A 21,679-nucleotide genomic window follows, 5' to 3' on the forward strand; every position below is an offset into this window, starting at 1 on the left:
AGGATTGAATGCTGCGTTAGGGGGAAATGATGCACTCAGTAAGCTTTGCTATCAACTGAATTGAGAAGGCTAAGGCCATCCCACCGGAAGTGATCGTGCCAGAAACTGTAAACATGATAGTGTATATTTACAAATCTCTTAGCTTGTGGCTATATCTTTGAAACAAACTTAATTGGTGACTGACAGTTTTCACCAATAAGGTAAATTAGGTAACTGTCCAGGCTTTAATTAGGGATGTATAGTGAATTCCTTGCGAGTTGTTTCCCGGCTGTTCCATTGTTTCGTTCTGTCGTAAAATTCCTCAAACAATTTTCTTGACGAGACCTGTCATGTACCGGTATCAACCTGTAATACGGCAATTTGAACAAAGGCGCGCCTGCGCCGATATCGAAACCCGGTCTTTCCGCGTTTAATTGCTGACTTGATGTTTTCTATTTGAAATATTTTTTAGGTCAGTCAAAATAAGATCGTGATTTTTCTATCAGATGAAAATGCAATTTATTCACTTATAGCTCGTTCCAGAAGTTGTTGCAAAAATGACAAATTTGGAATCGCACCTCGGAACCATCTTATTTTTTACGGTAAGTGATCAGCGACAATGAACGAATTTGCTCCATTTTAAATGATGGCAGTACTTTCGAAAGGGACGCGGTTTATAGAGCAATAACCTGAGATATTTCTGAGGTATTAGAATTCTAAAATGCAATGATTGATCGCATATAATGCAATGACTAACCCCAGGCACACTTGTAAAACCGACCGTCACTGGCAAGAATTCAATAAACTTAGGTCCTTGGTGAGAGCGGAACAACACTCAAGACCTTGCGTGGCAAAAGCATCTTCAATTGGCCAAATCAACTAGGATCGAATTATTGCTAACTTTTTATTGCTACGATCCCAACTGGCATCACATTTTTCTTCCTTTGCCACGTGAAGAATGGCTCGGATTCCCAAATCTTAAATCCTCGATTTGATTCCCGCAAATAGTTTGCGGTAATTCTATAATTTGCTTAATAAGCCTCATTCCCAACCTCCCGCGGTCGCCCTATTTTGCTTGTAGGTTACGACCAATTGAGCGCTGCAAAGGCAATTCTTGTAACTCAATGACAACACTCATCACCATTTTTTTTTCATTAAAAATTGTGCATTCATTAGTTTGTATAATTAGCGCAATATAATTCGACTAATTGTTCAGCTCTTCAATCGTCTGTTTTTGCGTTCGTTACTGTTTATCACAAACGTAATGTGCCAGTAGTTCCCTCCACGTGAATTCAAGGTCCATAGCGGAGAGCGGCTCTCACAAAATCAGACCTTTCTTCCAAAACTTAAAAGCGTTCAATTTGTGTGTTCTTTTCGGCTCTTTTACTGGTGGTTTGATTCATTTTGAGATAGTTTATTCATGAGAAAAGAAAACCAAAATCTTTTCATTTTGTTGACAGTGAAGTGAACTTTGGCTTTGTCCATCACTTACTTTTAAAGGGACTTTGAATTGCACAATCATGCTCTGAGATTGGCGTTTGGCAAGAAATCGAAATTATCGTGCCACATACTAGGTAGCCTGCGAACGCAGACGTATTTCCGGCGGTCGTTTCTCTCCCCCGCCGGAAATACGTCTGCGTTCGCAGGCTACATACTAAGCCAATAAGAAATCAAAGAAAAAAAACAGCTGTGATTGGCGCGTACAGTTTTTCGCTCGCTTAGAGACGGCTACATGTAATTTTCCTAAGGTTTTGATTGGCTCATTAAATTGTCTTCTGCGATTGGTGAAATAGTAAAAACTTGGATTCTTCATACATGATCCAAAACCACACTTTAAGCCGTACTTAACCTTGCTTACTTTTCCTAAAGGTTTTGTTGTCTCAGTTTGCTGTTCTGAATGCAAATGGTGAGTAAACTTAACAGTAAGAAAGGACATTGTTCAATTCGTTATAACATTGCTACTGGCTCGGAATCCCAGCTCACGGTTCATCTAGTTGCTTGACATTTCCTCACACATATTATGTATTTAATGTAAAAACGTTTTCTATGTGTGAATTCTCTAAATATGTAGTTTTAAATTTTGTCAATAGTTTTGTTGTCGTTTGGATACGTACCAATAGCATTAAATAAGAACTGATTAGCTTGTGCCCCTCCAAATATACTTGCTAAATTATGCTAAAAAACGGAACCACAATGACCTAATCCTCTATTGCATAACGCGTATGATTTGTAAGATCATTCGATGTTCGAGGATCAATACACAATCACAGACTGCGAAAAACTCTTTAAATTTGAAGATTATCACCACAATATGTCTTTTTTTCTGCAGCTGACATTGCACCGGATGTTGACATGCGCAGGAATCGGGAAGAAAGATCCACATACGATGACCCCAGGGAAACATTTCGTAGCGATCTTGATAATATCCTGGGGATAAAAGATGGTTATGATGACGATGATGATGAAGATGACTCTTTCAGTGATGAAGGATTCTTTGAGGAAGATGATAACGATGAAGATGACAGTGATATTATACAGCAGAGCAACAAAGGCTCTGGCTTATTGTCGCGAGATCATAAAAAGGACGAGATTCATCGGAGAAGTGAGCAGGCCTTGGAGCATGCGCAACAACCTCAGTCTGCCAATGAAGAGACAGGAAGTAATGAAAAGGAAGATAGCGGAAGTATTAGTGGAAGCGGAAGTGGAGATGCGGAGGTCAAAAGTCAAGAAACCTCATTTGCAAGGTAACCCTTACCGTACCTTGGTCTAGGTAAATGAAATGCAAATACGGCGTGGGTAATGAATTTCTGGGTACCATGAGATTGTGCTATTTAAGCTCGGGGTTTGCTACCACTACATTAAGTTGCCTTGGTAAGTTGACATCGGTGGATGGATAGGGTTCTGGTAGAAGGAATTTAAGAATTATGACGTAGGTCCCAGCCCCTCCCAGGGGAGGATACGGCGTTAAAATTTTTCTCCCCAGTCCTCCGAGTTACGTCACCAGATCACCTGGTCACTATCGAGGAGAGTTGAGGTTCCATGCCTCAGCTGTTGTTTGGTAGTTTGTCACTTTCTCTGCATTGGAATCCTCAGATAAGACACTACAGCCCGCTGAAGTGGAGGTCATTGATTCAATCTCTCACTCGACCAAAACATAAAGCAGGTTATTAAATATAGTAAAAACGTCACATTTTATAGATAGAACTTGAACTTGTAAATAATTTTAATTGACATATAACGGGTGATATGACTCTGATGTACTTAAACTTAGGAAAACATCGAGAAAAAAAGTAAGAGACTGTTCAGTTTTGACTGTTTTGTAGGGCTGTCAAACGAAATTACAGATGAGACTGTTTTCCAAGTAGAATAGTTTGTACACTTCCCTTGCTATTCTTACTGAGCTTTCTTCATTCATTCATTCATTCATAGTCGCAAGTTTAGAATTACTTTCATTCCTTTCTTTTCGCGCGTACCCTCGCAGCACTTGACTTGACTCTGAAGGTCGCAATTAGCAACTTCTAGTTAAGTGTAATCGACGGTGCGTACTAATTCAAAGGTATTTTTTCCCCGGTTTATGATTATGCAGGAAATGTATATCTTAACAAGTGTTATTGAAACCCAAAAAGAAAATTGGGGGTAACCCCACATTTTTCAAAGATAATTTAAGAATAAGTATTTGTAAAAAGCTTTAAAATACAAAGCAATGTATCAGTGGCGTTCTTTCTCAAATTGGAGCTTAATTATCTCTCAAAAAAGCATGGTTACCCCCAATTTTCCTGTTTGGATACCAAGAGTACTTACTAAGATTTATTTTCTCCGGATAGTTTTAAACCGCGCAAAAATATCCCTGTATTAGCAAGTACCACCCATAGGAAATTCGAGTGTCTCGAGATGCGCAGAACGTATGTGCAATAACAATAGTAGGCACCGTCCTTAACAACTTAAAGAGCGTGCTGCTCCAGCGTTTATCCACCACCTGAGCCATACAAGCTCCGTAGTATATATCGCCATCTGCGATCCTGGGCATATGTGTGGGATGAGGAAGTATCCTACATGTTAATAGGTTTTCATCTTAACAGCCAGCATGTTTCTGAGAGGAAAGAAAACGAAGACGACGAAGATGATGAAACTGCGAACAATGTCACGAATGTCAACGAGGTGGAGAAAGGAGATAAGCAGAAAGGAAACCAAAAGAAAGGCGACGACACCAGATTGGATTCACCTTCAGACACTTTAAATAAACATTCCAAAAACTTGATAAAACTGGTTGTCAAAGGATCAAGACAACCTGAAAAGGAGAAAGAAGACTTGTCACAGAAAGACGCCGACTACGAAGAAACCTCTGGGCAAAACGCTGGCTCCTCTGGCAACGTAAGTTTTGAGAGAAATGCGGAGGAAAGCGTTAACCTGTCTGAAAAAGAAGGAGTGAAAGAAAATGAAACACTACTCTTGAAAGTAAATGATCAGAAGAGTGATGTGGTCGCTAGCGCAAATAAAAAAGGCACTACTAATAAAAGCAATGAAAAAATTGGAACGGGTGAGTCAAAAGCATCACAACTCCAGGATTCCTCGCGAAATAATATGAAAATTGATAAAGCTAAGGGCAAGGGCAGGAGAAAAGACCACGCGAAACATAAACTCAAAGCTCAAAATACTCAACCGCAAAAAACAACTGCGAAGAAAGACCCCACAAGAACACCAAAACTATCTCCTCACATGGTGGCGAGAAAGAAACTCTTCACTCAAGCACATGTGGTAGGCCAGGCGAAAGTTGCTCACAAGAAGCCGGTCAGTCCAGGTATGGTACTCACAAAAAAGTTTTAAATCCAGTGCATGAAAAATAGCATAATTAAATTGCTTTTGTATCGGTACGCTCAGCAAAAAGCGTATAAATCTCTCGCCACCCTTTTCGTTGCGAAATGCAAACAAAACTCGAAACCAACCGCGACTAAATTGCGCTCGAATCGCCACGAATTCAGCAAGTTTCGGATTGTTTCATCACGCCGTCTGTATCTATTGCAATTGCTCGTAGTTATTACTTTAATAACATGAGTGACAAATTTCAGCGTTAATTTATACTTTCACATGTGAAATTACAATGTTGCAATGGCAACTTTTTCCTACAGTGCCAAAATGGCGTCCAGGTTTGAAAAAACCCGCGTCTTATGAACGTAATTTGTCATCCTTGATATTAATAGCTAATCAAGTGGTATACCCGTCACTTGCGTTTTGTCCAAAATCAAATAATTTGATTTTTATACTAATTTTTATTTGATTTTGGGGTGAATCGGGTGGCTAGCCAACCCCATTTTGGCTCCTTTTCTTTAAAAAGTCAATTGCATTTTTTTGTTGTCATTCAAATCTGGACGGCCTCTCTTTTCGCATAGGATATGTTAAAGGTACCACCCAAGTATCTGATTTCCTCGAACTACATTTGTAACAGAGTGTTTCCATTTATCTGCTTTTTACTGTATTTTTATTTTTGCCGGAACAGATACTGTTTACCTGACGTGAACTTTTTATTAATGCAAAACATAAAATCAAGATGCCAGCCTAAACGTTTTGAACTTTTGACAGAGTATATACTCAGATTCTTTCCATTCACCCCCTATAAAATATTCCTAGATCCGCCACTGTTACTTTTCCTTGTGTCTTGACAGTAAATTAAACCCTTTGATTTCTCAATTTTGCTTTTGTTTGTGAAGCTGTTCACCCAACTTGTCAATCAGACAGCATTTTGGCTGGACATTCGCTAAGAGGTGGAACTCGAGCTGGACGTTTTTCCTCTCTGGGAGAGACTGCGAACATACACGCCTGCCTCCAAAGGTGCTGCAGCAAACGAACGTGCGACGTCGCACTATTAATTGACGGGCGTTGCTATGGAGTGGCGTGTTTCAGTAAGGAACTTTGCGAAGCCGTGCAAGTGCCTCATCCTCATTTTGTATTTTCACAACTTGGGTTCCTTAATAAGGGACAAAAGAGAGGAGATATACAACGAAATCAAGGTAAAGTCCTCTTTGAAACGTGCCCTTAATTTATTCCAAAAATAATGGGGTTTTTTTTAAAGAGCGGAAGAAGATAGCAACATTCAAAGTTGCTTTAAAGGCCCGGGTTTACACGCCATTTATGGTCATAGCATCATCGAAGTCCAAGTCTCTTAGATTCGATTAATTTTTAAGGAGGCTCAGTTTTAACCAGGTACAGTTTCTATCAAATACCCTATATTTGTTAAAATCTGTCAGAGGTAATCGGATATATTTAGAAAAATGACAAATTACAGAATATTGGCAGAACCGTCTGAACGACCTTGACTTTTTATCACATCAAAATCTCAGGCAATATCATTTCCATAGTTTGGCAAAGAATAAAAAAACTTCACCGAAGAAAGGATAAAGATTAAGGAATTTAGGCCAAAATAGGAATATGCCTGCCTGTCGTTAGATGTGATGTTACCATGGTAACGAACATAATCCAAAAATTCACACCCAAAAAATAAGCGTTATTATCTCGGTACCCATACTGGTAAATCTCTACAAGGAAAACTTTAAGAGAAATTAACTAGCTTTTCTTTTGTAACTCGTGCTCTGTGGTGAGGGTATTCGCAACTGCTCAAGGGAGCCACTTTAAAATGGAAATTGGTTCAGTTCCAATAGCACAGCAACGGATTATTAGCCTTGTCTCGTCAGAGGTTTCACCTTTATGTTACCCCTTTATCACAGAGTTTCACTGCCAATACGGAAATCTCTCGCTGCGAAATAATGAGAATTGGAGTGGAGAACTGTGTGGGGGTGTGGTGAGGTGCAAAGATGGGATCACCACAGTGACAAAGTGTCCCAATATCCCTCCCAAACCAGATGACTGCGCAAAACCACGCTTAATAGTCAAGCACCAGAAGGGAAAATGCTGCCACATGAAATGGAAATGCAAAGGTAGGAAGTGTTTAATAAGTCATTAGAGTTGTTTTTTTTAAACCTAATCCGTGTGCAAATCTCTTCAAATAGCCCGGGCAAAAACACCAATATATGTGGGGCACACTTCTTTCAGACTACGATGCAATCATGTTTGGGAGGGAAATTAGCAATCCTCTCGGTTATTTAATGCTAAAAAGAATCCTGCTCAAGGGTCTGCAATAGGAAGTCACTTTAGAACTTGTGTGAGGACTAATTGTTTTTTATTCGAATGATTGCTTTCAGCCGGTGAGAGCTTGAAAAAGATGTGCCTGCGAACAAGCTGAGTAGCTTGTTCGCGGGCTCATGTGCGCGCTTCAGCAACCTCGTTCTCAGGGCTATTCTCCGCCGAGAGTAGGGCTGGCGGCGAGAAAAGACCCTGGCATCGGCTTGCACGTGGTATTAATAATTATTTCGAAGGGTACTAATTTATCAGATTTGCTTGGTCCTTATTGACTGTTGGAATTCAGAGCAACATACATTAACTCACATTCTAATGACCATTTCGGATGTTGCATGAAAGTGCAACAGATCGGAATATTTCGAATTTTTTGTTATTCGAAAGAACCTGTCAAGACAACAAGAACAGTCCTTTTGACATCTTTAACCGGAAAAAAGTCGGGAAGGAGATGAAACAGTACTGATTTCCCAAATCCAGTAGGGAGAACGGCGACAACATCAACACCATAAAGCACTTATTTGAAGCACTTAAACTGAAGAGGCTTCAAGCAAAACTGAGGTAATTTATGGCGGTTAAGCGCCCCATCGAAGCCGTCTTAGAACAGACAGAACAGATAGGTTTTGTTTGCTTTCCGCCATTGTCGAATCAATTATTGGAATCTCGAATTTCATATCTAATTTATCTACTCCCGGCGGAGAAAAGCCCTGGGAACGAGGTTGCGCGCCTCAGCTGTAATAAACCTTTCACATAAGAGGTAAGGTAACATTATATCCAAACCACGAATGAAATGGGAGACAATGGTTTCTTTCACTTTACTTTAGCAAGACACTGCCTTTTTAACAATCGTCGAATCAAGCATGGCTATAAACTGAGTGATCCTTTGTGTACCGGAATCTTAAGCTGTTACAATGGAAAGTTGAGCATGGAATATTGTCCCAAAATACCAGACAAGCCAAAGGACTGTGCTCGGCCAAAATTGAAGACGATAAATGTACCAGGAAAATGCTGCAAAAAAGTCTGGGTTTGTTCAGGTAAATTTATAGAAGCCACATATATCATTCTGGAAAACATTATTGACAATCACGGTAAAGTCAACTGACGTTCCAGCTGGTTAAGAGCGTCTGATAATTAGGCAAGGAGGTCTGAAAATGTTGCATCTATTGAGTTAATGTGAAAAGGGATCCGAAAGGGGTCGCGCCCCCGCTGCGAAGTTCATTTGTCTTTTACCATGTCCACATTCACACAAACTGACCGATAAGGTGTCGCCTTTGAAATGACACAGAACTAATAACAGATTTCAAAATGATTTTCATCGCAATAGGGCCAATAGGTCTCTCACCTTATATTCTCTTGGTGAGGATCAGTTTACCCTATATACCCTGTTGATAAACATGACTTTCTTGCTCACCCCTATCAATGATTTCCAGAAGGGAATATTTTGCCGTTTATTTACACATTTCCTCTGCGCCACGCCCTAAACAACGGATGTATGGAATCTTTACGCCTCTTAATGACTTACCAGAAAAAGTTCTTATTTAATTTAAACTCAGTTTAAAACCCGTATAAGTCTTGCAATAGGCAATAGGCGCAATTCAGTTTTTGTCTTTCTCAGACAAGAGCTGTACATATGACGGCCTCAAGTTATCGCACGGAGAGAAACTTACAGATGCGTCATGCGCGATCGTCATGGAATGCAAAAATGGTTTCTTGCAGAACAAGCAATGTCCAGATGCACCGTCTGTACCTCACAAATGCATAAATCCAACGTTAAAGGTCAAACGAATCCCTGGGGAATGCTGCGAAATGAACTGGACCTGTGAAATGAGTTAGTCAGTTCGAATTTTCGTGCTCCGAGCCCGCAACTTTTTGGGTCAGCACCTAAGACGCTTCCGAGCCAGGAAGTTGCGAATCATGCATGTCAGCTCTGTACAACGGATTTTAAATCCGGCAGCTTAAGAAAAGATTACGTCAACGACAACGAGAAAGGCAGGAAAAAAACAGGTTTAAAGGGGTAGTGTCATGGATTGTAAGTAAAAACCTGGAAAGCAAAGGAGGCCTGTTTACCGATGGCAAACGAAAATTAATGGCTAAAATTTCTAAACTAATGGCTAAAAAGTGTTTTTGGTTTCGCGTAGCCAAGATTAAAATGAATGCCAACTTGAAAACGTCGGGCCGACGTATTCAAGTTGTCCCCTTGCATCTTAGATGAACTCCGAAATAACAGTGTGGCTCATTTTTTTTTAAATATTCAATCGATTTTAAGAAGGAAAAAGTCACTAAAAGTTGATGTAATAAATTTATGGTCAAAATAATGGGGATAATTCCCATGATACTGCTCCTTTAATGTGTCAAACAGAAGTTTTGCACGCTCTTCTGTAAGTTTTGCATTTTGACTCATTGCTTTTCGTTCTCTACCTGACGACGACATGAAATTATCATATTTTAGTTTGAGTGGAGGACTTAACTACCTGACCATAAACTCTCAATTTTCTTGCTAAACATCGACACTGCTCACACCAAGTTTATCTTCCTGGAAAGTTGATACTCCATTGTTATCTGTGTCTCTAGATTTTGGTTGCGAACCTCCTTAAAGACAGCTGTAAAGATTATGGCAAAGAAGTCGAAAATGCCAAAATATGAAATGCACGCACCAAGCGTTCCAATGCGGTCTTTTGCTCTTTCAACTATTATTTCAAAGGAAAACACGAACGATTCCGTGAAGAGGTGGGGAAGTTATTCTGGTTCCAAACACAATACAGAAACCATTGAGAAATAAAGAGGCAGTGCTAAATGAGAAGTAATTAAGTAATAATTAAAGTGCCCCTGTGTTAAAAAAAATCACTTCCTTTATTTCGTCAGATTTTGAAATTGTGTTTGCTTAACACCTGATTGGCAAAATTTTGAGCTCTGATTTTTATCCAAAGGCTGTTTACTTTGAGAGCATCACTGTACGACATTAGTCACACTGACCGATTGGACCTCAGAGGGTTGGATCCAGGGAAAAGTGACGTCAAAGGCTCACTAGCTTAAAATTTCAGCGTGTGAATGCAGCTTATTATATATGCAAAAGGCGAGTTTAAAAGTCTGAAAGCCCAAAACTCCCTTGCTGCATATTAATTCTGCAGCGTACACACGCATTGCATTCTCAAGCTAGTGAGTCTTTGACGTCATTTTCTCTTCGATCCAGCTCTCTTAAGCTTAAGAACTTAAAGTTAGTAATGGCGTTGAAATAAACAGTTGTTGTTTTTTTTAAATATTAAATCTTACAACGTTGCTCGGTTAGTGTTTAGTTAACATAGTTTTTTTTAATATTAAATCTTACAACGTTGCTCGGTTAGTGTTTAGTTAACATAGTTTTGAAATCCAAAGAAAATAAGAATTGATGTTTTGGTCACAGGGGCGCTTGAAAGTGAAATGTGTTTGCTGTTGTATTCGTCTCATTAATTTTTTTTCAAAGTTACATTTATAAAGTTCAATGTTTTCATAAGGGATATGTGGTTGTATTTAATTTATATATTATAATTATTGTATTAATTCACTCATCAACCCCAGCTTTTCCCTGCTACCTTCTCAAACCCTCCCCGTGCTTTCAGATTGTTGAACTCTATCGGGATTCACACACCTATACATGTGACCTGAATAGTGCGTGTCTATTGGCTGTCACCCGTGTGAATTATTAATGATGTTACAAGGTTATGTAGGGTTAGGGTTAGGGTTATAAATGGCTACGTAGGGACATGTAGTACTGTGTATGGTTATGTGGCTATGTAGGGTTGTGTAGCGTTACGTATGGCTATGCAGTGATTTCAAAGTGGACAGCGGTTCTCTTTCTAAATAGTCGGAGACATTCCTGTAAAGGCCTGGCCAAACGCTTGTAACATTTCAACGCAACATCTTGCAACATTAATGAAGGGGTAGTTTCTAAAGAAACTGTGGTGCTGCGTCGGTGGGGAAGTAGTATACAAAAATTTGGTTTTATCAACGGAGTTGATAATGTAAATTGGCCACCGTACAGAGATTCTAAAAGCTGACGTTTCGAGCGTTAGCCCTTCGTCAGAGCGAATCGGATTCGCTCTGACGAAGGGCTAACGCTCAAAACGTCAGCTCTTAGAATCTCTGTACGGTGGCCAATTTACATTATCAACTCCGTTGATAAAACCAAATTTTTGTATATTTTCTTGCAACATTGTTGCGTGATGTTGCGACATGTGTTGAATGGACTGGCCAAACGCACGCAACATATCGCAACAGGGTGGCCAGACGTACGCAACATGTTGTGCCTAACAATGTTGCAAGATGTTGCGTTGAAATGTTGCGAGCGTTTGGCCAGGCCTTAAATAACGGCTAGTCGTTTTGTCGAGGTGACAGAGGAAGAAATTAATTGTTTTTTAAAGAAAATGAATATATTTCAAATAATGTAATTATATACTACTCAGGTTAGGTGAAAGTAAAGGTAAAGTCTGCTACGAGCCTAGAAGGCCCATCAGGCCGGCGCTTATCTCCGGTTTCTGTAGCATGAAGCGAGTATTTCTACTTCCCCCTGGATGGGATGCTAGTCCATTGCAGGGTTACCCCCAGCATTTCGCCGGTACCCATTTATACACCTGGGTGGAGAGAGACACCGTGAGAGTAAAGTGTCTTGCTCAAGAACCAAGAACACAACACAATGTCCCCAGCCAGAACCCGAACCCGGACCACTCGATCCGGAGTCGAGCACACTAACCATGAGGCCAGGGTTAGGTGAATATCGGTGAATAAAAACCTCGACTTCGTCTCGGTTTACACATGTAACTTTATTTAAACTCGGATTGAGAGTAGCTTGAGAGAGCTAGTATCTCCGAATATAATAATATATGGAAAAAGCACAACAAAATTGATAAAAATATAAAAATATATACAGTAATAATGTGAATAGCGCGTCTAAAAGCAATAAGAGATTAGAAGTTCTTATGTTATCAGGCAGCGTATTCCATCATACTGGAGCAGCATATCTGGGCGATTGTAATCCATAGGACGTCGTAGTAACTCACGGTAGATTGAATTTTAGGGTACCTCTGACGTTGTACGCCGTTTTTCGTTCTTCCAGTGGTGATATCTGAGATATAGTGGAGCAATTCCATAAAGAGTCTTACACGTAGTGACTAGCATGTTCTGAACTCGAGATGATTCAATATTCAGAGACCCTATCATTCTAAGTAAAGTTTCATAGTCAAGGGTACTATTCAGAACCGTCCTTAAAGCCTGCTTATTGAAGTTGTTCCAATTTGTCTTTACCACGTATGCTACAAAAGTGCCAAACGTCATTACAGTAATTAGTAGTTTAATTAGTCAGAGCGGTTTCAATTGAGTGTCGAAAGTAATTATCGAATTGCTTTGGCTTTGCATTACTTCACTCAGTGATTGGTTCAAAGTTCTTGCGCCACATTTTCAAACAATCAGAAGTGAAACCAATCGTGCCTCGCGCGTGCAAATTTTCCCGCGCTTTGTGTTAGCCACGTGTAATTACTTCGAGTTTTGATTGGTTTACTGGATTGTCTCCGTCTTTTTTGATTGGCCAAAGTAATTACTTTGGTTTTGGTTTCACAACACTCGATTGAAACTCGCCCTAATTATCGCGTTTTGATTGGTCAAGTCGTACGTCGCATGTCGCTATAGTTACCACGCGCGGGTTGATCAACAAATGGGCGCGAAATTTAAAAAAAATGGCTGCCTCCCGCTTAGTCATGCTTATACAGAGGAAAAGACAAACGTCATGAAAGAAAATTCCAAAGAGCACGAAAGATGCCACTAAGTTTGGTGTGACACCTTTTGAAGGTGAGATAACAATTTTTTGCTCTGAAATTCTTTTGGGAATTTGTTACTTATCTCTCATGATAAAAGGAATCGACAACATTGTAACCAAATCTGTGTATAAAATGCTTTCTTTATTTACGAAATGGTTTCAGCAACAAAACGCATATACGACGGAAACCAAAAGATTGTAAGTAGCGAAATGAATAAATGTTTGTCGAAGTTTCACGTCACTGTGAAGAGAAAACACGGCAGTTACTTTTACAAGAAAACTAGCTTGTAGTTGCGAGCGGCTGTTGACCGCCACCCAAATTCACCACCCCACAGCAAAAAAAATTCCTTTTAAGGTGACCACTCACCCGAACAATAGGCCATTTCCGAGTTCAAGTCTGCCTCCTCTTCAAAGCGAGTCTAAGTGCGAAGTTTTTCTTATGAAAATTAGTTTTCATTCATATGTAAAGTAGAACTAATTACCATCACAAAAACTTCGCACTTATAGACTCGCTTTGAAGAGGGGGCAGACATAAACTCGGAAATGGCCTATTCTTTTAAAACAATTATTCGCCTCAAGCTCGGTTAATATTGTTAAATCATCACTTAATTGGGGTTGAATATCAATAGTCCATTTTATATTTGTGTGCTTAGTTACCTGGCCTGTGAATAAACGTGAGGCTGGAGTTGACCTTGTTTTGATAGAAACCTCACTGCCTTTCTTATGTACATTCTTACTAATTAGCATGACAACATCATTAACATAACAAAAGGAGGGAGGTCTTTATCGTAACAAGGTCAACACCAGCCTCACTTTCATTTAAAGGCCAGGCAACTAAGCACACAACTGTAAAGAGGTCTATTGGGACATCGTTCTGTTTTCTTCTCCATTTGCTAATGTTATTTTGTATATGCAACAAATTCAATAATGTTAAAGTTAAACTTGGTCTCGGGATTTTTCAGCAATGTTCACTTCGCCTTCGGCTCAGAACAATTCAAAATTACACTACTAAGTGGCACCAGTGTTGCAGGTCCATATCCCAGCCGAATTTACGCCTTTGTTTGCAATATATTTTCGTTTGTATAACCCAACATCTAATTTGTAATAATAATGGTTCCTTGCACGTAAAGTTTACAGCGCCATATATTGAGTGACACATTGAAGCACTAGATCTCAGCTTCTTTTGTTCGTCATGCGCTATAGCCTATGTAATTCGGTTCACACAGATAAAAAAGCTCATTAACAAATTGCACAACCGCTGATAATAAAAAAGCTCATTTGCAAAATAACGAACATTCGAGCTAATCCTATGTGATTTCATGTTACGTTATCGCTGCCATTTTGGTTCACAAAAGATCTTTCACTAAACTCTTTTTCTACGGTTTGCCCACCAGCAATTGTACATCAGTGTGGTTACACACAACTTGGGTTCAGGACCATAAGGAGGGTAGATAGCTTAGGTTTGGTTCAGCTCAGGTTTCATGTTACCCTTGAGGATGCGGTTACTCAGTAAATGACTCCCCTCTGGGTAAAATAATAGGGTATAAGGAAGGGTTATCGGCCTTTCACTCGGGGATATCAGATTTGTTCACCTCTGGTTCCACCCGAGGGCAGCCCGCGGGCGGAACCAGAGGTGAATAAATCTAATATCCCCGAGTAAAATGCTTATTTTACACATTGGTGAGGTTTTCTAGAAAAGGCCCTGTTGTTTGAGATGTCGGCAAAACAGCTTGATGAAGATTTGTAAAGAAACAAATATATGTAGTTTCTAGGGACTTGAATAATTGCGTGAAAAATTGCGAAAACAAAATTGTCATGGTCTCAGTTGAATATTTCCGTGTAGTTTGTTTCGTGTTGTAGTTTGCACTGTGGATGTCTTGAGGCCGGGGAATAACTGGAGGGGAATAACTGGAGGGGAATAACTGCAGGGGAATAACTCAATATAATCCCCTGCAAGAACAAAGGAAACCGAGCCATGTGGCAAATAATAATTATTAGTATCTACGAAAACAGTGGATAGCGTTGAACGGGCGCGCTGATTGGCAACTCAAACACCGGATATCCTTTGCTATTCACCTCCGAGCAATTTGCGTGGAATTTGCGCACGAAAATGTTGTAATCTTCGCAGGAATAAATGAGTTAAAATCCTCTTTTTGTGCTGTATTATCTCACTGTTTTAGTGTATACTAAAACAACTATTTACCTCACGGTAACGTCGCAAAAAGGGGGAGGGGAAAAGAACAATATCACTTTACGGTGGTTATTTGTAATTCTGGTGTGCTTTCTTTCTTTGCCATCCGTTGCAAAGTGAAAACAGGATGTATTATGAGATTTGAGTAAATAGTGATCGTGAATGGAAGTTGTGTTCTCCTGACTATTGGGTCCTGTTCGTACTGAATTTTCTCGCTCGCAAGGGGCACGTGAGGAATACATAAGATTTTCTAACCTGAAATAAATCTTTATTTACAACATTGTTTCTTTTCACATTTTAATTTAATCAGCTATTTCAAACGTGTAATACCGTGACATCACATGTGTTTTAAGGACGGTGCCTACTAATTCGAAGGTGATTTGCAGGAAAAGCAGATCTTAACAAATGTTATTGAAATCCAAAAAGAAAATTGGGGGTAACCTCGCATTTTTCGAAGATTATTAATCAACAATAATTGTAAAAAGCTTTAAAATGCAAAGCGATGTATGGCATTCGATTCCAAATTAAAGCTTAATTATATCTAAAAAATGCATGGATACCCCCAAATTTCTTTTCGGATACCAAGAGCACTTGCTAAGTTCTGCTTTTTCCGCATAGGTTTGAACCGCGCAAAGATATCCCTGTATTAATAAGCACCACCCATAGGAAATCCGAGTATCTCGAGATGCGCAGAACGTATGCGCAGTAACAATAGTAGGGACGGTCCTTAAAAAAGTATATTTTACAAGAACTTTTGTCTGCACTAAAATTAACATTAAGGACCTTTTTTAAGAGTTTCTAGTTCGTATTTAGGATCTTATCTCAAACACTCGGTTTCTGGAAATAGCATAATGATATATTAATTACCTACAACTGTTAATGCGGATACCGAGAAAACTGGGTGTCCATAGTAGCTACGAAGGTAGATTCAAATTAACCTCCCGTATATGATAAAATAAATTGCTTATTTTACAATTGTTGAAGGTTTTTTAAAAAGGGGGCCTTAATTTAAAGAATCCGAATTTCGAATGATTCAAAGTCCTATAAACTAAGCTTGTACTCGGAGTGGGTAACTCCGATTTGTATATAGTTGACATCTCGCTTGCTCTCAGGCAATTTGACTCAGAAGAAGTAACACCAGGTCGAATGTTCTTTCTTTACGAGAAAGGAACTGAGAATTTTTTTAGTTCTTTATGCAAATTGACCATTTCAGATCATGTGATACTTTCGGAGGAACAAGAAACTTTTGAAGTAAACAATACCGCCCCCCCCCCCAACTCCCCACAGAGGACCGATTCCTAGGTCTATAAAGAACCAAATATTCTTAAACAGAACGGTCTTGTTAAACTAACAATCTTTGTTATATGGTTATGGTTATACTCCTTAAATTTTCCTTAAGGTATATCAATACGAACTCCTCTTAAAAACAGAAGGGCTAGAAAAGTTAATATTTACAAGTAGACAGCCTCTGTCAGTAATTACACCAGCGCAAAAAAAAAACATTGCATTTTTATGTACACTCGTAAAAAAATAAATTATGCGCTTAATTAGTGTGCGGACGAAAAACTAAAATATACGATAAAGATATTAGAAGTGGTACTTAAAACAAGCCCATATTAAGCTTCCCACGATAACATGTCTTAGTTTTCCTAATTCAAGTTGTTGTCCCATAGTTTTTCGCGACTCATTCCATTTGGCCAAAGACATAAGGTCCTCTTTTTAGTACAATGACTTTGAACGCCTCATGGACAAAAAAGAAATGTACATTAGGACGCTTTCGAACACCTGCTGTGGTTGATCTTCAGTATGAAATGATGCGGGCAATAATGCCCGACTTTGAGTACGACCAGCCTTTGTTCGCATAGAAAAGATATTTGCTGAAATCTTCTTAAGTATCGAAGAGTTTGAGGTCAAGACGGTTTATTTACAAATGTGTGTAAGGCTGTTCTGTAGAACAAGAATCGTGAAAGCAAGCTAAAAGAACCAACACGATTTACCAAAAATTAATGAACAAAATAGCACTTTTTACGGTGGGTCTATTTCCTACGACAATGCATACATTGTGCTCGAAATAAATCGGCATCTTCTCCTCCAAACGTACCCTTGCCACACTCGACTCAGTTATTCCGTTTTCGGGATGAACGCAAGAGTATCATGTTCTTTCTGCTTCCGGTAGCAGAATGATCGTCATACATCGATATAAGCGTTCTCTTGGGATTTTTTCGCGCGAATGTCGTGCACCGTCCAATAACTGGCTGGTACGGAGAGTGCCTTGGTATGACCCATTCCGATTGCAGAATGTTCCTTTTGGAAAACCTCACTTCAGTTACTCTTTCGATCTTAAAAAGTAAAAAGATAAGCAAAATAGACCAAAAAGAATACGCCCTTAGCAATTTCAGCACCAGAGGTCCACAATTACAAGTAACCTTCTGGCCACGCCTCTACTGCGATTAATGAACTGTTTTACGCAAGCGCAAAAGCATTAAAAATGAAAACCGCACTAATCCTTGGATAAAACTCACTGTAACCGAATTTTAACATTTTGGACTAATTTTTTCACGAAGCTCTTTAATAATCAACCCAATCATATCACTGTTTTTTAAGCTATCCAATGGAAATCTTATAACATGGGTCCGGTTTATGTTTGGATTGGCTTTAAATGTGAAAATTCATGTACAGTGGTAATACATTCGCGTAATTCCCGTTAAAGGCGTGTACATGGTTGATGGAGTAAACTTTAGGTGGCCAATTTATCGTTCGTACGATGGACGTTTTCCAAAAAAAAAAAAACTCTCGTGCCATTAAAGCGAGTTATTTACTATGAATTTCGTGTTATAATTTTCCGATGAGGTAATTGATCACCAAAAATAATCATATCTGCTCTCTTCATAAAACACACACACACACACACAACCACAAAATCACCGGAGAGTTATTTTTGACCAAGAACAACAGGATATAATTTTTTTCTTACCCATTCTAACTCTTTCAATACGATACCCGTTGAATCATAATTGGGATTATCGAAGCCATTTTCCGGTTGCCTAGCTTATGTATCAACATATGTCACTAGGACCACCTACTGTGAATCGTTTTTGGGCACCCGTTGACTACACCTGAGTTTGATGAGCCAGCATAATTTGGCAACCTTCGTTTACATGATCCATAACTCTCTGTTTCAAATCACAAACTTGTTGTTTGAGTGCGTTGGCGACTGCATTTAACTCAATGTTTCTTTCCTTTAGCTCTTTAACGCGTGTTTCCAGCCTTGCTTCTCGTTCCAGTTTTCTCTTTCGACACTTTGATGAAGCGATTCTGTTCCTTTGTTTTTTTCTTTCTCGCTTAACGATCTCTTGAACTTCAAGATCAATAGGCTGCAACGCGCCATGATCGGACACCATCTGTGCTTGATTTTCCAATTTATACCCGGACAATTCTGCTTTGTCTTGCGCTAATGCGCTGTTGTATGAAGTAAAAGCGCGAAGAGCAGTCGTGTTTTCCATGTTAAAATCGTTATAAGCCGAATAAGGAGCATTTTCAGAAGGATAAGAGTACAATGTCGTATAACCCGAGTTTGTAAAAGGATAAATTGCACTTCCTTTCATTGAAGAAAACGAAGTGCCATTGCCAGGAAAAAAATCGCTTGCATCCACACGGGATGAATTCGAAGAAAACGAAACCGTGTCTCCTGTAGTTCTTAGCGTTGTCGTTGGTACAGGGGCCAAAAACGTGCCGGCATTTCCTGGCGCGCTGTGGCCCAAAAATGGATCCGTGGATTCAGCAGCACTATCTGCTAAATCGGCAAGTGAAGACGATTCTCTGGTGATCTGTCGATCGTGGAGGTCCTGTAACGCATCAGTAAATCCACGTGAATATGGTTCGTGATCTTGATCTGGGTGAACCGGTGCGTGAACGGCCGTGTTGAAAATTGAGCTGGTATTTGGACCGGCTGTTACATTGCTCTGCAGAGACATTATCATTTTTTCCAACTCTGGTGATCCCAGCTTGAGCAAACCGAGATCCGGTGAACGAAGGTCCGATGGTGTTGCATGTTTTTTCAAATCTCCGAGTTTGGGATCTTCGGTCAAAGTCTGTAAATTCAAATGCAGGCTGGCCTTATCAAAGAGGTACGGCGAGATAATATGCGACGAAATCCCATCATCCTGATAAAAGGGAGTATCGGTCGCTTCTTCCATCTAAACTACTCTACAGCCACAACGATTTTTCCTCGCTTCCTTCACATTGCAAGTTTATTTTTCAGGCGACAAGCCAAAGTAAATTGGATGAATGAGTCTTGTTTTGCTTCGTTGATCCGCAGCCGGCCAGGGGTATGTATCAGAAGGCGGTGTTTTTCTAAACAGTCCGTTCCTGATCGGTGAGTAATGTCATGCCAACCGATTGATGTCATTTTTGAAACTCAATCTGCTCTCCTCCTGCATTGTCATGGTAACAACAACAAGGTAGCTAATTGGTTCTTGTAACTGTTTATCGTGAAAGTCAATAGCACCACCTGACATTTTGTCCTGACGTAATATGACGTAACGTGATCGCTGGAAACACGCGGGTGGCATATGATTGATGCAAAAAAGCGCGAATCTTAAACTAGGTTCCTACCACTTTTTGAGAATTAATGCGACTCTAACCAGCTCAACCGTAAATGTGTAATATTAGGGTTGGAAGCAATGGGTAAAGAAATTACCGCTAAGAGCCACCAAGATTCTAACGAATGGATACATCAGTGGCGCGGTGGACAAAGTAAAATTGAACATCCCCTCACTGTCTTGGAACCCTACGGTGCCTATGATGTTATTCGATTCATTTCTGTAACAGCGTTTTTTTGTCAGCTTTGCAAGCGTAAGCACGAGTTAATATTCGCAGACAGCTTAGCCTGTCGTTTACCTTTTCAAACCCAAGATCGAAAAGTTCATTATCCTAAATCGTGCCATAGATTTCTTTCTTGGGTAGTGATTTGGGTGTTATATCAAGATCACACCTCTTACATGTAAGTGGATAATAATCAAATTTACACACTGATCACTCCTGCGAGTCAGAAGGTTAATTAGTGTCTTTTGTTGCAATAAAAGGCTGAATTTGCGTGTGTCTCTTGAGGATATGATTTCGCTGCCAATGATAACCAGTCTAAAAAAAATGAGATAGTTGGAAAATTGAAATCGAAGCCCTCGGCATTCGAAAGCCGATAAAGTCCCTCTTTCTTGGCGGACTACCCTGAGAACTCGTGCAACGGAGCTGTAGAATCACTCGCTACTTAGTCGTTCAAACTGCGTGATCCTGCAAGGGTTATTGACCTGTCCCTCGGCAATACGTGATATATTCCCCTCGTGCCGAGTCCGAGGGCGTAGCTGCTCAAACTGCGTGATTATGTAAGGGTTATTGACTACGCCCTGGGGCTCGCCACGAGTGGAATGTATCCCAAATTCTCCAAGGACAGGTCAATAAAATGCTTATTGTTCGGTTGGTGAGATTTTCTACAATAAATAACGGAAACAAATTCTCTCGAGGGAGAATTGTTACATGCTACCAACGTGTGTACGGTTAGTATACATTAAGTTTTTAAGAGCAGTGAGTGATCCCGAAGGAGCTTTTCTGGCTCTTTGAAAGCTCCTTCTCGGCAGTCGTAAGTTTTTCAAGACTCACAGCTAGAATGCTCAGACAATTTGACTTTCAGCTTCCTGGAGAAAATGATTTGTTGCATGAAAATCTATCCGCTACCAAGGTCGTTGCAGCAAGTAGGCTCTGATAGGTGTCATAGAACTTTAAATGCCACCTCTGAAATAATAATAATAATAATAATAATAATAATAATAATAATAATAATAATAATAATAATAATAATAATAATAATAATAATAATAATAATAATTAGAGAGATTTTAAGTCATCAAAAATCCACAATTACTTTGATTTTTGTTATCGTGAGAACATTTTGAAAAACCAGCCTATCAAATCAAGTGGATGGCAGAACGGGCTCCTGAACTACAGAAGTTATCTTCCCCTAATCCCCGGCGTTTCCATAGGCAACGTAAAAGTAGGTTTTTAGACTTAATCGACATTGTGATGCCCATAGCGGATTCGATATCTCCTGAAATTTGCAGCATTGAAAATTTGTGGTTCTCAGTTAGCCAATAGCTTCTGCCCTTTTCTAAACGCCATTCTTCAAGGTTTCGTAGACGTTTTTTTAATCACTAAAGACTATTAAGAGTATAGTGAAGCAATAAAACCTGGTTTCCACTAGTGACGCACGCCCAAGCGCAATCACAAGAGCGCTTAGAAACCAAAGTAATTACTTTGGCCAATCAAAAAGGACTGAGAAAATCCGGCAAACCAATCAAAACTCGAAGTAATTACACGTAGCCGACACAAAGCGCGGGAAAATGTGCACGCGTGAGCCACGATTGGTTTTGGTTTCACTTCTGATTGGTTGAAAAAATGGCGCGAGAACTTTGAACCAATCACTGAGTGAAGTAATCATAAACCAAAGTAATCATCTCATTACTTTCGACACTCAATTGAAAACCGCTCTATTTCTCCGTGAAAACGGGGTTGACGCAAAGCATAAACACAAAAACACAAGCGAAACG

General features: G+C 39.7%; 2 protein-coding genes across 2 annotated transcripts; one reads left to right on the forward strand and one right to left on the reverse strand.

The window, feature by feature from the left end:
* Positions 1 to 410: 410 nt before the first annotated feature.
* On the forward strand, positions 411 to 10,971 carry LOC137985021 (uro-adherence factor A-like). Its single transcript, XM_068832426.1, has 8 exons — positions 411 to 581; positions 1,849 to 1,885; positions 2,309 to 2,723; positions 4,059 to 4,777; positions 5,685 to 5,984; positions 6,699 to 6,908; positions 7,929 to 8,138; positions 8,720 to 10,971. Exons 1-8 carry the CDS (start codon positions 537 to 539, stop codon positions 8,935 to 8,937), a joined length of 2,154 nt encoding a protein of 717 aa, XP_068688527.1. The 5' UTR covers positions 411 to 536; the 3' UTR covers positions 8,938 to 10,971.
* Positions 10,972 to 14,765: 3,794 nt separating this feature from the next.
* On the reverse strand, positions 14,766 to 19,780 carry LOC137984860 (transcription factor Jun-like). Its single transcript, XM_068832175.1, has one exon. It carries the CDS (start codon positions 19,274 to 19,276, stop codon positions 18,191 to 18,193), a length of 1,086 nt encoding a protein of 361 aa, XP_068688276.1. The 5' UTR covers positions 19,277 to 19,780; the 3' UTR covers positions 14,766 to 18,190.
* Positions 19,781 to 21,679: the final 1,899 nt, after the last annotated feature.

The sequence above is a fragment of the Montipora foliosa genome, chromosome 14, assembly GCF_036669935.1.
Source record: "Montipora foliosa isolate CH-2021 chromosome 14, ASM3666993v2, whole genome shotgun sequence".
In the NCBI taxonomy this organism is placed as follows: domain Eukaryota; kingdom Metazoa; phylum Cnidaria; class Anthozoa; order Scleractinia; family Acroporidae; genus Montipora; species Montipora foliosa.